Source organism: Mastigoproctus giganteus, chromosome 9 (assembly GCF_048544385.1).
Source record: "Mastigoproctus giganteus isolate SK-2022 chromosome 9, ASM4854438v1, whole genome shotgun sequence".
NCBI lineage: Eukaryota > Metazoa > Arthropoda > Arachnida > Uropygi > Thelyphonidae > Mastigoproctus > Mastigoproctus giganteus.
Window position 1 is genome coordinate 145,133,433 of NC_143583.1, and position 13,122 is coordinate 145,146,554.

At 37.6% G+C, this 13,122-nt stretch overlaps 1 protein-coding gene across 1 annotated transcript in view; it reads left to right on the forward strand.

The window, feature by feature from the left end:
* Positions 1-13,122, forward strand: part of LOC150080794 (rho GTPase-activating protein 100F-like) — a 172,117-nt gene that overhangs the window by 42,023 nt on the left and 116,972 nt on the right. Inside the window, exon 2 of the mRNA XM_090382139.1 lies at positions 8,760-8,887. Coding sequence (XP_090238265.1) covers positions 8,801-8,887 — 87 coding nt within the window. The 5' untranslated portion in view covers positions 8,760-8,800. The remainder of the gene's footprint in view (positions 1-8,759; positions 8,888-13,122) is intronic.

Genomic DNA, 13,122 nt, shown 5'->3' on the forward strand with positions numbered 1-13,122 from the left:
GCATTACACGCGTGTTTATCGATCTTTCTTTTCAGCGCTTTCTTTCCATTTCAATACGAAAAATGTTAAACAATTTCAATTTTAAGAATATTTTGCGATTGTCTGATAAAAAAAACATTTATCGTGGAACGAAAATGAGGCTGCATAAAATAAATTAATTAAAACGATTGAGTGATTTGAATAAAATATTTTTACCGATAAAATGAGGCTGCTCAAAGTACATCGAAATAAGAAAAAAGTTTCGAGCAATAAATAACAATGCGTGTTATGTATTACTATTTAAAAGAGATGGTACTTTTGCATATATTATGTTAAAGTTTGACTGATAATTGGAATGTAGTTCAATATAGCCGTTTTAGTTAACTACAATTATATTTTAATTGTATTAATAAATGAATTTGCTTGCATTATATTTAATTAATATAATTAAATGAATTTGCTTGCATTATATTTAATTAATATAATTAAATGAATTTTATTATATTATAAATAAGTATAATGCTGTATTATAAATAATTATTTATTATAAATAATTATTTATAATATAATAGTTTTTAGGTAAGGTAGGTTACAGTCAAAGGTATTTATCCGCTCCTGCTCACAGTTGAACGTATAATAATATTTAATCCACATAATTTCATTTCAAGTAAATTAAAGAGCATAAGTTGGTCATTTTTATTGGAATATAATTAAGGAAAGTATACAGAAACATTCCAAAAGTTTCGTGTATGGCAGTGCCATATGTAACACACTGCTCGACAAAATTAACAGAACACGTGAAAAACGTGGTGTAACTCGTGCGGCTTGTGGTGAAACGGGACAAAATTTGGAATGGTGATTTACCAGAGAATAACGATGAAATGAGGAGGAGACAGCGAGGAACTTCGAACAGGTATAAGGGACATTTTAGGGGTTGTATAAAAATTACCAAAAGATCACAATACAGAAGTCGATACAAGATGCTCGAAAATATGGTCACATGACATCAGTGCGGCGTATGATTCCTTCAACAACTAAACAGCCCTGGCAGCGGTGAACCCATGCTTGATATAAGGGTGTCTATAAAATTCTGTGAGAACAAATCCCATTCTTCCACCAGCGAATACCTTAGCTCACCAAGTGGCCAAGAGTTGATTGTCAGCGTGCAGTGCGATGCCCAAAGCGCATTCCCTCACATGTTCGATCGGATTTAAGTTTGCTGATCGTGCTGGCCACGGCAGTCGTTGTATATCTTCAGTGTTAAGATATTCCTCCATGAGCTCTATGTGCATTAGCGTTGGCGTACATGAAAAGAAAATCTGTGCCAACCGCACCCTTAAAAAGTCGCACACAGGGTTCGAGGAACTGTTCTCGGTACCACTGCGCAGTTACGGTACCCTTATCAAAAACATGAAGAGGGGTGCGGCCGTTGATCATTATTCCTCCCCTATGAGGGGAGGAAAATGATCAATGGGAACACCGCCTCCATCGTAAGTGTCCCTTTCTCTAATGTTGGAGGGATGGTACCGTATTCCTCGTTGTCTCCAGATGAAATAACATCTAGAATCTGTTTGTAGGCCAAAACAGGACTCATCAGAGAACAGAACAGAACTGTACCCCATTTGTCAGGGCTACAAGCCACGTGTACATTGCACCAGTTTCGACGAGCTCTGCGGTTGAAACTGCTGCTGTAAGTATAATACTGTATATTTATTGAACAACCTTAAGAGGCAATTGACGACAGGTCTTCGCAGTGTTCCGTCTTACTGTTAGAGCCAGATAGTGGTCTGTTCTGGGTGACGTAGCCCTCGGGCGACCTTGCCCGCACTTCTTGTAATAGTTCCTGTCTCCTGAAGCTGCTTCCATAGTGTCCATACGACACCGTATGACCTTAAGCCAATGTGCCACCTTCGCTTGAGACTGCCCCGTTTCAAGTTGTTGAACGGCCCAACATCTCAAAGAATCATCTAAACAACGATGACTTGCCATCCTGAGTACTGAAGATGTGCCTATCCCGTTTTTTTTTTTTTTTTTTTTGGCTTGCTGAGTTACTGAGCAAGCCAAAAAAATGGGAATGAAGTGATGTGTTTTTATAGGCATGAATAATTTTCATAATGTGCGGCTCTGTAATGTGTTAGATCGATTTCTATTGGATACCCTGAACTTGAATGCCAGGATGCCTATTACATGTATATCAAATATTTGGCTTCGGCGACACTGTTCCCAATAAAATATTCATGGAAAAGTTTTTCTGTTAATTTTCAAGCAGTGTAGTTAAGTGAATATACTCCCGTTAGGTGTGGTGCTGGCATCGATTGCTCATTGTATATACAGTGAACAGCTCTTCCTCTCCCACCTAGACTGGAAGACCCCTATATGGGCACTTTTTTTCAAAAGGTGGCCGAGTTATTTGGTCTCTTTGGTCTCTAGCAGGGTGATATGATTTTCTCTCCCGAAGTGTTATATTTTTATCCCTCAAAACACACAATTTACAGATCCAGTGACATCTCACTGCCTTAATTATTGCTTCAGTGTTTAGCCGGATCGTGAAAAAGGCCGAATGAATTTCACATACACTGTATTACCCATATTCCAGCAATGATTAAGGTTCATGTATTGTTGCGAAAAACTGCATTCGAGTGTCATAAATTCTTTAAGGAAGGCTTATACTCCATGCTCAACATCATCATGAAATGCATAACGAAATAAAGGCATTCTATAAGCCTCATCCGTCAGCGGTCATGTTTTTGAGTATATAATGCCACCTGGTACATTGCTATTGGTTCGTAAGTATGGGCAATTACAGCGCCGAGATTGATCGTCTGCCTCACCGATGTGAGGCTGCGAGTAAGTATGGTTTCATATGGCAGATAACAGTGCAGCTCTCTGCGGATTTGTGGCACAAGAAATCAACATTTCTGTTGATTGCTTGCGCCTAAAGCGTGTGCTGATCGCATTCGGGAAATTTCTGAAATGATCCTGGTATAACAACGTACCAGCTTAAGTCCATTTGAATTCAAGTTTGGATTTATCTGTACAAAACAAAATCAGAATGTCCTAGAGGCAGATTTTGATTATTCCGCTGACGATGCTGGTCATTATAACTAAGAAACAATTATAATGGTTATTCTAATAGTCTGTTTCAATGGTCCTCGCCATTTCTTTGTGGATTCACGTGGCAGCCCACCAGCGCAGCGCTTGACAATAAATTGACAATCATATATGTAAAAGAGCTACGTCCTAAGCTAAGTATGAATAATCAAATAGGAAATCATCGAGTTGAAAACTACGTATACTTTACTTAGAACCACATTTCCTCCCTCGTCCGACTTTGCTTCGCTGGTGTCATCTTTCAAAATGCTGCGGCATTGAATATTTATCAGTGACGATCATCATAGAGAAATATTTTCTTCTATGAGACATTCTCTCTCTCTCAGACTGAATTTACATTTGGGTTCTTAATCTTTAAATAAACCTTTCTAATATGGAAATTATTAAATTATCATACAAATCATTGATGATTGACCAACTTTCGATTATACAAAGTATAAGAATTTAACGTCAAAATACGCTTTACATTAAAATATTCTTACAGAGCTGCAAAGACTAATTTATTCTTTCATAGTCCACTTTTCGAAACGAAGTACCCCGTAGGAATTTTTCTTTTATGTTTACAAAGACGTCAGCTTATAGCGTATTGAAATTATAGTCCCGAATATGAAATCAAAAATAAAATGAAACGAAATTATAAAGAAATAAAATGTACGTTGCCTGCCATGTGACGTAAAAAAAGAAGCTGTCGCCCTTAAAAGGTCACACACGCCCGATCATTATTACACCACTTTATTACTATCAGCTCTTCGCCACGCTGAAGCAATAATTTATACAAACGATAAATTATTCGAAATAAATATTCCACCATTTCTCAAGTAGCTGCGTCTACTGCGTACTCGTATTGCCAAAAAGGGTGGAGAAGCATTTCGCTGTTTTCCCGCTTGCGACGGCTGGTCGCCAGCTGTTTTATAACCACATATCTCCCGACGGATGGATGGCTGGGAGTCATCTTGACGTTGAACTCCATTTCCGACTTGTCTTCGCTGGCGTCTGCTTTCAAAATGCTGTGGCAGTATGGGCGCTGACCCTGCGGAAGTGGACACGGATAATGACGTTTTCCCCGTGATCATTGCCGCAAAGTCGCACGAGAGACGATGGAACCTGTACGTCACGGCTTTCATTACTGACCGGATACCTCGCTATTAAATTTGTCCCGTTATCTATCTGTTTCTAGCCTCACCGTAAACGGCCATAATGAAGCACCGTGAGTTTTTCTAACGTCATTTAGCGGTTGTTAGCTGACTCAATAAATCGGCTACGTTCAACCGATCGCTACTACTTGTCACTGCCGATTTTACCACGTCAGTTTATTCGCCAAGCTCTGCAAACTGAGCAACGCGGAACCCTACAGAGGATTATCAGATGACAGAGTTACAACCTCGTTACTTACGGTGGGCATGTCCGAAGCATTTTTCGACCGTTTCTTTTCCCCTAAGACTAAACCCGAAAGTAATAAAAATCAATGTTTTAACTTGGCAAATGCGTTATATGAAAGTGGGATGAGCGCGAAGAGAAGTGCCACTCCTTTATGAGAGGCCAGCGACAGTTATCCCACTCGTCTACTGCACGATTTAGATGCTGAGAAAATTGCTTCATAAAACATTCACGCATCGTGAGAGTATTTTTGACATCTGTGATCTGGCATTCTTTTAAAATTTATATACCGACTTTTCATTCCATACGGAACTGAATAAAATAACGTTTCGATAAAATATAACCGGACTGTTCCTTAAATATATTTTTCTGGCCCTCCCTCCAATATTTTCGGAGAATATCATTTGATAACCCGATGTTCGACTAGTTTCTTTACCTATCTAAAATTGTCGCTTTTGTAGTCAGTGTACATACAAGCTTATATGCAAATGCATATATAGCAAGGGTCAACAACCTTTTAGTAAGCGCAAGCCGCACTGTTGAGGAGTGAAGTAGAAGTGAGCCACATACAATGTCAGATTTAGATGGCCCGTGGCAACGGAGCACATTTATCACAGACCCTGGATCAACAGTAATTGCACTGTTCCAGAGTTCACGCGACCTTGGGATCAAAAGGGTACTTTTATCGGGAAGGTTTCAGGTCTGCAAATTGCAGCGTCTAGAGACCAGGAATATGCGAAGTAATCTGATTGAGGTGTTTAAGGCGTTTAATGGATTGGACAAGCTCAATGACGATTGCATCCTTCTTCTGGTTCAGGCTATATACATGAGGGCGCATACATTCAAACTGGGGCAGGACGGTTGCAGGATAGATGTGCGGAAAATTTCCTTCAGCCAGTGGACAGATGATTGTTGGAACAAACTTCCATCAGGTGTTTTAGAAGTGCTAGTTTGAATAACTTCTAGGAAAAATTACACAAACTATTAGAAGGTGATATACGAAGTGTTATTTATTTTATTTTTTTTCTGGTGCTGTATTATAAGCTTGCTTTTTTGCATCATTTGCTACCATTGATACTAATACTAACTGTGCCATTTCTTGTGAGATACTTTTGCAACGACAAAAACAGTTGAGTGAAAGAACAGATTTCTTTCACTCAACTGTTTAGTGGATTCTGGGTTTTGTTTGGAAAACTCTTACACCTGTAAACATGTTATGAACTAGTTTTCCTTTCTCCCGCAGTTTGCTGATCAGATCACTTAAGCGCTGGATGATATCTGGTCGAAAGGCCAAATCCTATAACCAGTCTGGCTCAGATAATTTCTCATTAAAGTTTCATGTTTCTGTGAAGAAAATCTGAATTTCATGGCAACAGTCAAAGAAGCTTATGTAATCTCTACTTATCCACCTGACTTCAATAGCTTCATAAACCTCCCTACTTTCTAATAAAAAGGTTGCAATTGTGAAGGTTTAGTAGTGCAGATTTTTTAATCAAATTTTGGATTTTCCATCAAATTTCAGTTGGCACTGCTATATCCATTATAGATTACAATTCATAGTATTGTTGTATAGTGCTTGGTGACGCCCTATACAGCAATGTTAATTTGGAGGCGAGATTTGAATTAGATCTTTCTACTTCGATCTTCATGTGTGTGTAACAACTCCTGATTTCTTCCACCTTTTCTTTTCGTACCAACAGTCTTCACCCGACAAAGTTTGTTCCAAGTTAAGCGATGACTGTTGAGCAGGAGAGATAATATACCCAGTCGAGTCCAATATGGTATGAGGGAGGAAGCTTCTTCGAGTTAGTTATAGCATAAAGTTGTTAAGCCCTGTTTGGTGCGATGTCAATGAGTAAGTTGTCAAAAACTGTAGTATTGCATTCAGATGTTTTTTGAATGCAATATTAGTATGAACGAAGCTAATTCGTTGCGAGGGTGCAAAAAAGCTAATTCGTTGGGGGGATGGGTCGGATAAAACTGCAGTGAAAGCCTTGTACTACTCTCTTAGGTATATAATATATGAAAATGCATATGTATCTTCTGTGGTAGAATAGTGACTGTGTTATTCTTCACCAGGAACAGCTAATGAAGAAAGGTCTAACGATGTTTGTACTCGAGATTGAGTTGGTGTAGTATCGTCCCCCCGGGGACTACTTCAGGTTTTTCATCCCGGAGACAGGCCCCTGAGCCACTCACACACGCAAGCATGCACACGCACATTCGCACACACACGCTATTGCCAGTTGCCTACGTAGGGAGTAAAATCCAAACAAGAAATCGCAATTTTGATTTCCTTCGAGCTGTCGATGGCTGCATGCATTGAACCCAGTTATAATTCATTTCCCGTGCAGAGGAGATAGTAGATGGAGAGATAGATATGCCAGTAGCTGAGTTATCAAAGAGAAGGATCTAATATTACGCGCGTTCGAGCTTATCGGAGTTATAGCCCACGCAACCTTTAAATGTGACTGTTCTCTCTCTCTCTCTTGTACGCTGCTCTCGCACTATGTGGCTGGTCTAGAGTATAAAAGCAAAATGTATTTATATGCATCAATTTAAACTCATATTGCTACATACCAATTTTAACCAATACAGTACATATAGTGTATTTCATATTTTTATAAAGTGTATAAACATATATGAAAATATGTAATTCAGAGATCACAGAATATGTCAATATTTTTCATTCCAGTGCAGGTAGTAAGTAAGCTCCCTCTAAGAGGATCGAAGCTGCAGTTAGTTGGTCTCAGGCCTAGTGAGTAGTGTTTCCTCTGGTGAATAACTCCGGAATTTTTAGCCCGCACAACATCCAATCTGCTGTGATTAAATACACACATTTATACTGACGTAATACACGATAAAGATCATACGAACAACCTCACCATGAACAAAGTAGTTGATGTGTTAAAAGAAAACATATCGGGCAGGAAGTTCAGATGGATAATTTACCCGCAAGGCTGTTTGATCACTCTAATTTGTTGTATAAAGTGTAAGGAAAACGCGGCATCACGGATAGCCCTGTGGTTATAATCACCGTTCTCCCACAACATGTAGAAAAGCCCTCAGTTCTGCTCTGTTGGCGCCTGCTGCTTTGGCACTGTGGTGAGAACATAGGCAACCGGATCTTTTGTGCATGTTGGGAACAACGCAGGGTGGTGGCGTGATAATCATTGGTGTATTTTGTTGATAATCTCTGTAACCAGGTATTTGTGTAATACTTCTTATTGCCGTTGTTCAGATCAAGTTACCCGTTAATGCACCCAGTGTCCTGCAGTTGAGATGATGTAGCAGAACAATGCCATCAGAGCTGGAAAGTTCCGAAATAGTTCTAAAAACATTCGGAAGGCTTCATCTTCCATCTTTGGACAACCAACGTCTCAGATCCTAATAAATCTTTATGGGATGAATTTCAAAAGGTCTGCTTGAGTACAGAAATTACATAATCTGCGAGTCACATTTAAAGTACTGCGGACGGATAAATGTTAATGAATAGTGTGGGTTTGTTTCAGAACACTAATTAATATGCTATGCGCTGCTTGATGGGGCAATAGATGTTGTCCTCTATTAAGAGTATTATTTTCATTTGAAAATGAAACAGTCACATGTTTGTCATGGATTTAGCCTATTTATCATATCGACAAAGAATTTAGATACATTTCTAAGATATATTTAATTATTTTGTATGTATAATGGCGTTTGATTTAATTTCACAATGAAGTAAAACATACCCCATCACTATCTTATTACAAGTAGTGGTGAGGTATGTTTTTATTAATGCGTTTTAACTTTTTTGTTGTGAACATGGTACGCGGAGCATAAGGTTATCGAAGGAAATGTCATAATTCTTCCAGGTGTTTTAAATCAAGAAGAGAAGAAACTTTTGTTTTTCTCTTTTTAAAACTGTGGCTCTCAAACTGTGAGGAAGTTTCATCCCTAGGGGATGTGACACAAATCAAGAATTATGAAGATGAAACTTGATGATTTCTGAAATTTTGAGGAACTTAGCGTCCAATTCATTACTTTATAGGAGGACCTTGAATAAAGAAGTTTGAGAATCACGGGTTTAAGGGATCAGCACGTTTGAGCTTTGTAATTGACGCATGGGGGGTTCAGAGTTTATCATTGTTCAGAGCGTAGGGAAATTAGCTATCACATTACAAAACAAATGGACGTACAACGTGATAACAGTGAGTTCGAATAAAGTAACTGAGGAGAATGTTTCACTGACGTTTTCTTCCATTAAATTGAAAAACGCTGGTGATGAAGAAAGTTTTGTTTTGTTCTTTCAGGTTCTCTATTGGATGTAAAGAGGCGACCTAACGCAGCACACATGACCTCGCTCGCCCACCCTCCGCGACTGCGAAACAAGGTGAAGCACATATTGACCTCAACGATGCTCTGTTGCGGACGTAAAAAGGTAAATCTTGCAGATTTTATTTGTCTGTCGATTTGCTCAATATATGGACCTTCTTGTGACACTAATCTTAAAATTGTTCCAGTTGTAAACATTGCTATCAACGATTTTTATTAATGCAATTTGCTATTTTTATTGCAGCAATACATGACTTTTATTCAGTTACGAATTGTTAAACCGTGTGTATATCAAACGCGAGATTTTACGAGTTTTTTTCACGAAGTTAGTTGACTGCAATAGAATTAGAACTGTAGTTTCGTTTTGCTACCATTTGCTTTTTGCTCTCTTTTGCCCTATGATTCGATCTCATGAATATGACCGTTACATGGGTCATATTCTCCCATAAAACCCATTTATCCTTTACACTAAAATCGTTTTTATTTTTAGTATCCGCACGCAATTAAGCATAAGGAATCATAGTGGAATCTGCAAGTGGATATGGTTAACAATCAAGATTCACTTGGGTCAGACGGTGAATACTAGCCAGTTCCAGTGTTTATGTGTGGCTAATCTGTTCACCACGCAAATAATTATCCTAATAATTCTATATTAATTTGAGATGTAATTTGATAATTCTCTATTTCTGCAAAACTGATTTCAATGTTCTTGCAAGTAATTAGAAGCACTTGAAGTGATATCGTTTTTTTATTAAAATGGGAAAAGTAATATTTTAGCGCCGTGTATTATTATTTCGCGCTTCCATGATTATTTTGATCAAGAAAGACAACAGATTAAAATGTGGAACGATTTCCAGAGATTGAAACAGGTGTGTGTGTGTAAGGGCGAAATTCTTATAAGTGTATGTATGTCCAAATTCTAGAATATCTAATGAAACCGCTCCATCCTGCAATTTTTGCATATACCTTCCCAAAGCAATAACGAATCTGGAAAATGAAATATGTTTAAAAAGATACCCAGTACTTTTAACAATAATATGAAAAAAAATCTTATTGAGCTATGCTTTGCAGAGAAGTTTAAGTTTGTGTGAATGTTGTTGGGACCGAAAAAGTCGGGATAGCCCACACAGGAGAGAGAACCCTACTTCCTTCCCCTGAGATTGGTTAACGATAACGCAGACTGAAGAGGCTTTAAAGAATTCTCCAGTTTCTAACAGATTTGAACCCAGACTTCTCTAAACGAGTGACAAGTAGTGAAAACACCATATTGTCATAGTGCAATAGAAGAATAGCTCTTGGAGTATTCTGCCGTGATGGATGTTTGTGGATTAATGGATTTGTGAGTTAGAGTGAGTTTTTGTTGTAGGGTTATAGGAGCATCAGCGACTAAGGCCATATTGCTCCGTGTATACCGTCTGTAAATTGCATGTGTTCTGTGGTCGATTTTCATGTGAGTTAGGGTAATTTCTATATTCATTCCACAACTGGATTTATCGTGCAGCTCTCGAAGTATGGTGTATGTATTCAATGGTCAATTCAAATGGTGCAGGACGAAAACCGGAATTTTCTGGAGGGGAGAGAAAGGCTTTTTCTACTCCCCCAAGTTCGACTAAGTTTGCCTCACAGTGAAAATAACCTAAAAAGGTTCTCCTCGTCATCAACAGAAAGTATCATCGCCCTCCAGGGTGACTGTAATCACTGTCCTTTTCCAGAATTTTTTTCTATCTTTGTATTGAATCAATAATTTAGTTTAAAGCTTTTCCGATTTAAAACTAAGTATAAAATTTTCTAATTATATAAAGCAAATTACAGTCATGAAATAAATTTTCATGTATAAAATATAATTTTCCCAGTTGATGTCTTTTATTTTATTAAAAAAGCGTAGCTTCCTCCAAAAAATAGAATAAGGTCAGTGCTGTAGTTAGAAAGAAACACCATGAGCTTTGTCTTCTTCAGCATTTGAACCCAAGCCTTTCTCACACTGAGTGGAAGGGAAAGTACTGTTCAACTCTCAAGGATAATATGTACAACACAGGTGAAACTACAATTTTTTTCTGTCCCCCGTGAAGTTTTCGAATCCCTCTCTTATGCAACTGTATCATACTATACACAATAATCTCCCTCTCCTCTGGGAGGAACCTGTTGACTTAGTAGTTGCGAAACTGGTTTTATACCTAGCGATAGTGCTTTGTTTTTTTGTATATCGATGGCTTATTAAGAGTTTCAGTGAGGGAAAGTACAATTATTTATCTTGGAACTTCAGGGTGTAAATCCTATTTTTCTTGAACTCGGAAAATAATTAAGGACGACAGTTCTGGAGAAATAGTTACTAAGGGCGATGGTACATTTGCAGAAATGACGCAACATTAAAACTATATTGCGCAAAACGCGATAGTCTAAGGACAGTAAACTTGACTTATATTCAGAGAATACTGCAGAATTTTATTTTGCTGTTGTTCAAGTGTTCTTTTCTTATCTTATCAGCTTTTACACAGTATTCCTTTCAGTTAAATCGTGTTCTGAATACGAGCATATTTTTTTACCCCCCACAGCTATGCTTCGGAAGTGATATTGACTCTACAGAAAAGAAGGTAGATTTACTTTTCCTTTATGATATCCTAAGATAAGAATTTCTGATATTGCAACCTGCGCAAATAAATTGCTGGTGTGATATGTCTAGGTGGAAATCAATTCGGTACAATCCATGAGAAACTATTGGTAGTGAAAAGGAGAAACGGACTCAATGTCGAAGAAGGTGTTTATGGCACAAATAGTTAGGCTGTTTAGAGAGCTGTAATATAAAAAAAAACTTAAGCATATTTGGACAAATAATTACACATTTAATAGAAGTTATTGCACATTTTATAGAGTCTACAACTAGTATGACATTAAAGGGGAAGTAACGAGGTACAATAAAAGAAAAGGGGACACTTTTAATAGAAGGTCACTACGAATCTAAGACTTTGCAATAAAAAGTGCAGCTGGTGCTTATCAAAATCTGGAAATACTTTTGTATCAACTAAGTTTGTTTTATGCATAGCATGGTAAATTATGTGATGATCGTGATGTTTGTTTTCGCGCCAAGGCAACTAAGGCCATACCATATTTCGTGTATGGTTGGTTTTCTTGTTTTTTGGATGGAAAACTAGAGGTTCTTGGGAGAGGAAACAAAGAAACTCTCACCTGACACGGACTGATTTTTTAAGATGTGTTACTCCTGAAATCAGTTTAAACATTCTTATGATTTATGAATTACAGATTTTTCACGTGTTCCAAACACATTTGTGATTAAAGACAAATTTGCGAATGTGTTTTGTAATTTTATTTGATTCATATTTTCATTTGTTCTTTATTTTTATTTATTAAAGGATATTTTTGATATTCAAAGATGTTAAAGGGTATTCAAACAGTAGCTTGAATTTTTCAGTAAGATTCGGCCTTTTTTTTTTTCATATTTTGCTCAATTAATTTTCAATTTCGGAATGCAGAGAATTGTTTTCCTTCTTAAAAAGAATTAAAATCCCCCTTTGATTGTTATTATTATTATTATTATTATTATTATTATTATTATTATTATTCATTCTCGAATATTTTGGACAGTTAGAAGTTGCTCTAAGTTTATATAATTGCAAGGACTCCTTACAGTTTATATAACTGAAGGAACATGTCAAATGGACCCCCGAGCAGTGGATTTTCTCGGATGAGAAGAAATATCAAAAATGCTCTGTTTATCAATATTCTACCAGGTGTAACAACAAGGTTCAATAGCTCAGTCACAAGAAGAAATTTAATGAAAATGTGATATGTTAAAATAACCATTCGCTTATTTTAATGTACACTGGTGTTCAAAGAAAGTGCACCACCCCTTAAATTGTAATTGTTGTCCGAATAACGTAAGTATATGGCAATATTTCTTACAGATTGCATCAGATAAGATTGACACGCGTAGGTGATGGCGTAATATTGCATCAGCTGTTACTTTCAGCTATATAAGCACGGTCTGCAAGAGTTTCAGTCATTCCTTGCTTGTGTCAGGATGGCGAGTTACGTGCAGTTGACGCCACGAAGAAAGAGTGCGTTTGTTGCTTTATATGAGGAAGGATGTTCTTCCCCTCATATTGCTTATAGAGTGTCTTGTAATCAGTCGACAGTGAGCAGATTTCTTTCCAAACTTAAGAATACTGGTTCTGCAGGTAGGAAAAAAGGAACTGGACGCAAACGAGTCTCTACGCCAAAACAGGACCGCATTTTGAAGCGCTTATGCCGTAAAGCTTCTTCGCCTGAGCTGAAAAGAGAATGGAAAGAACATACGGGAGTGGTAGAAAGTGCAGAAACAGTCAG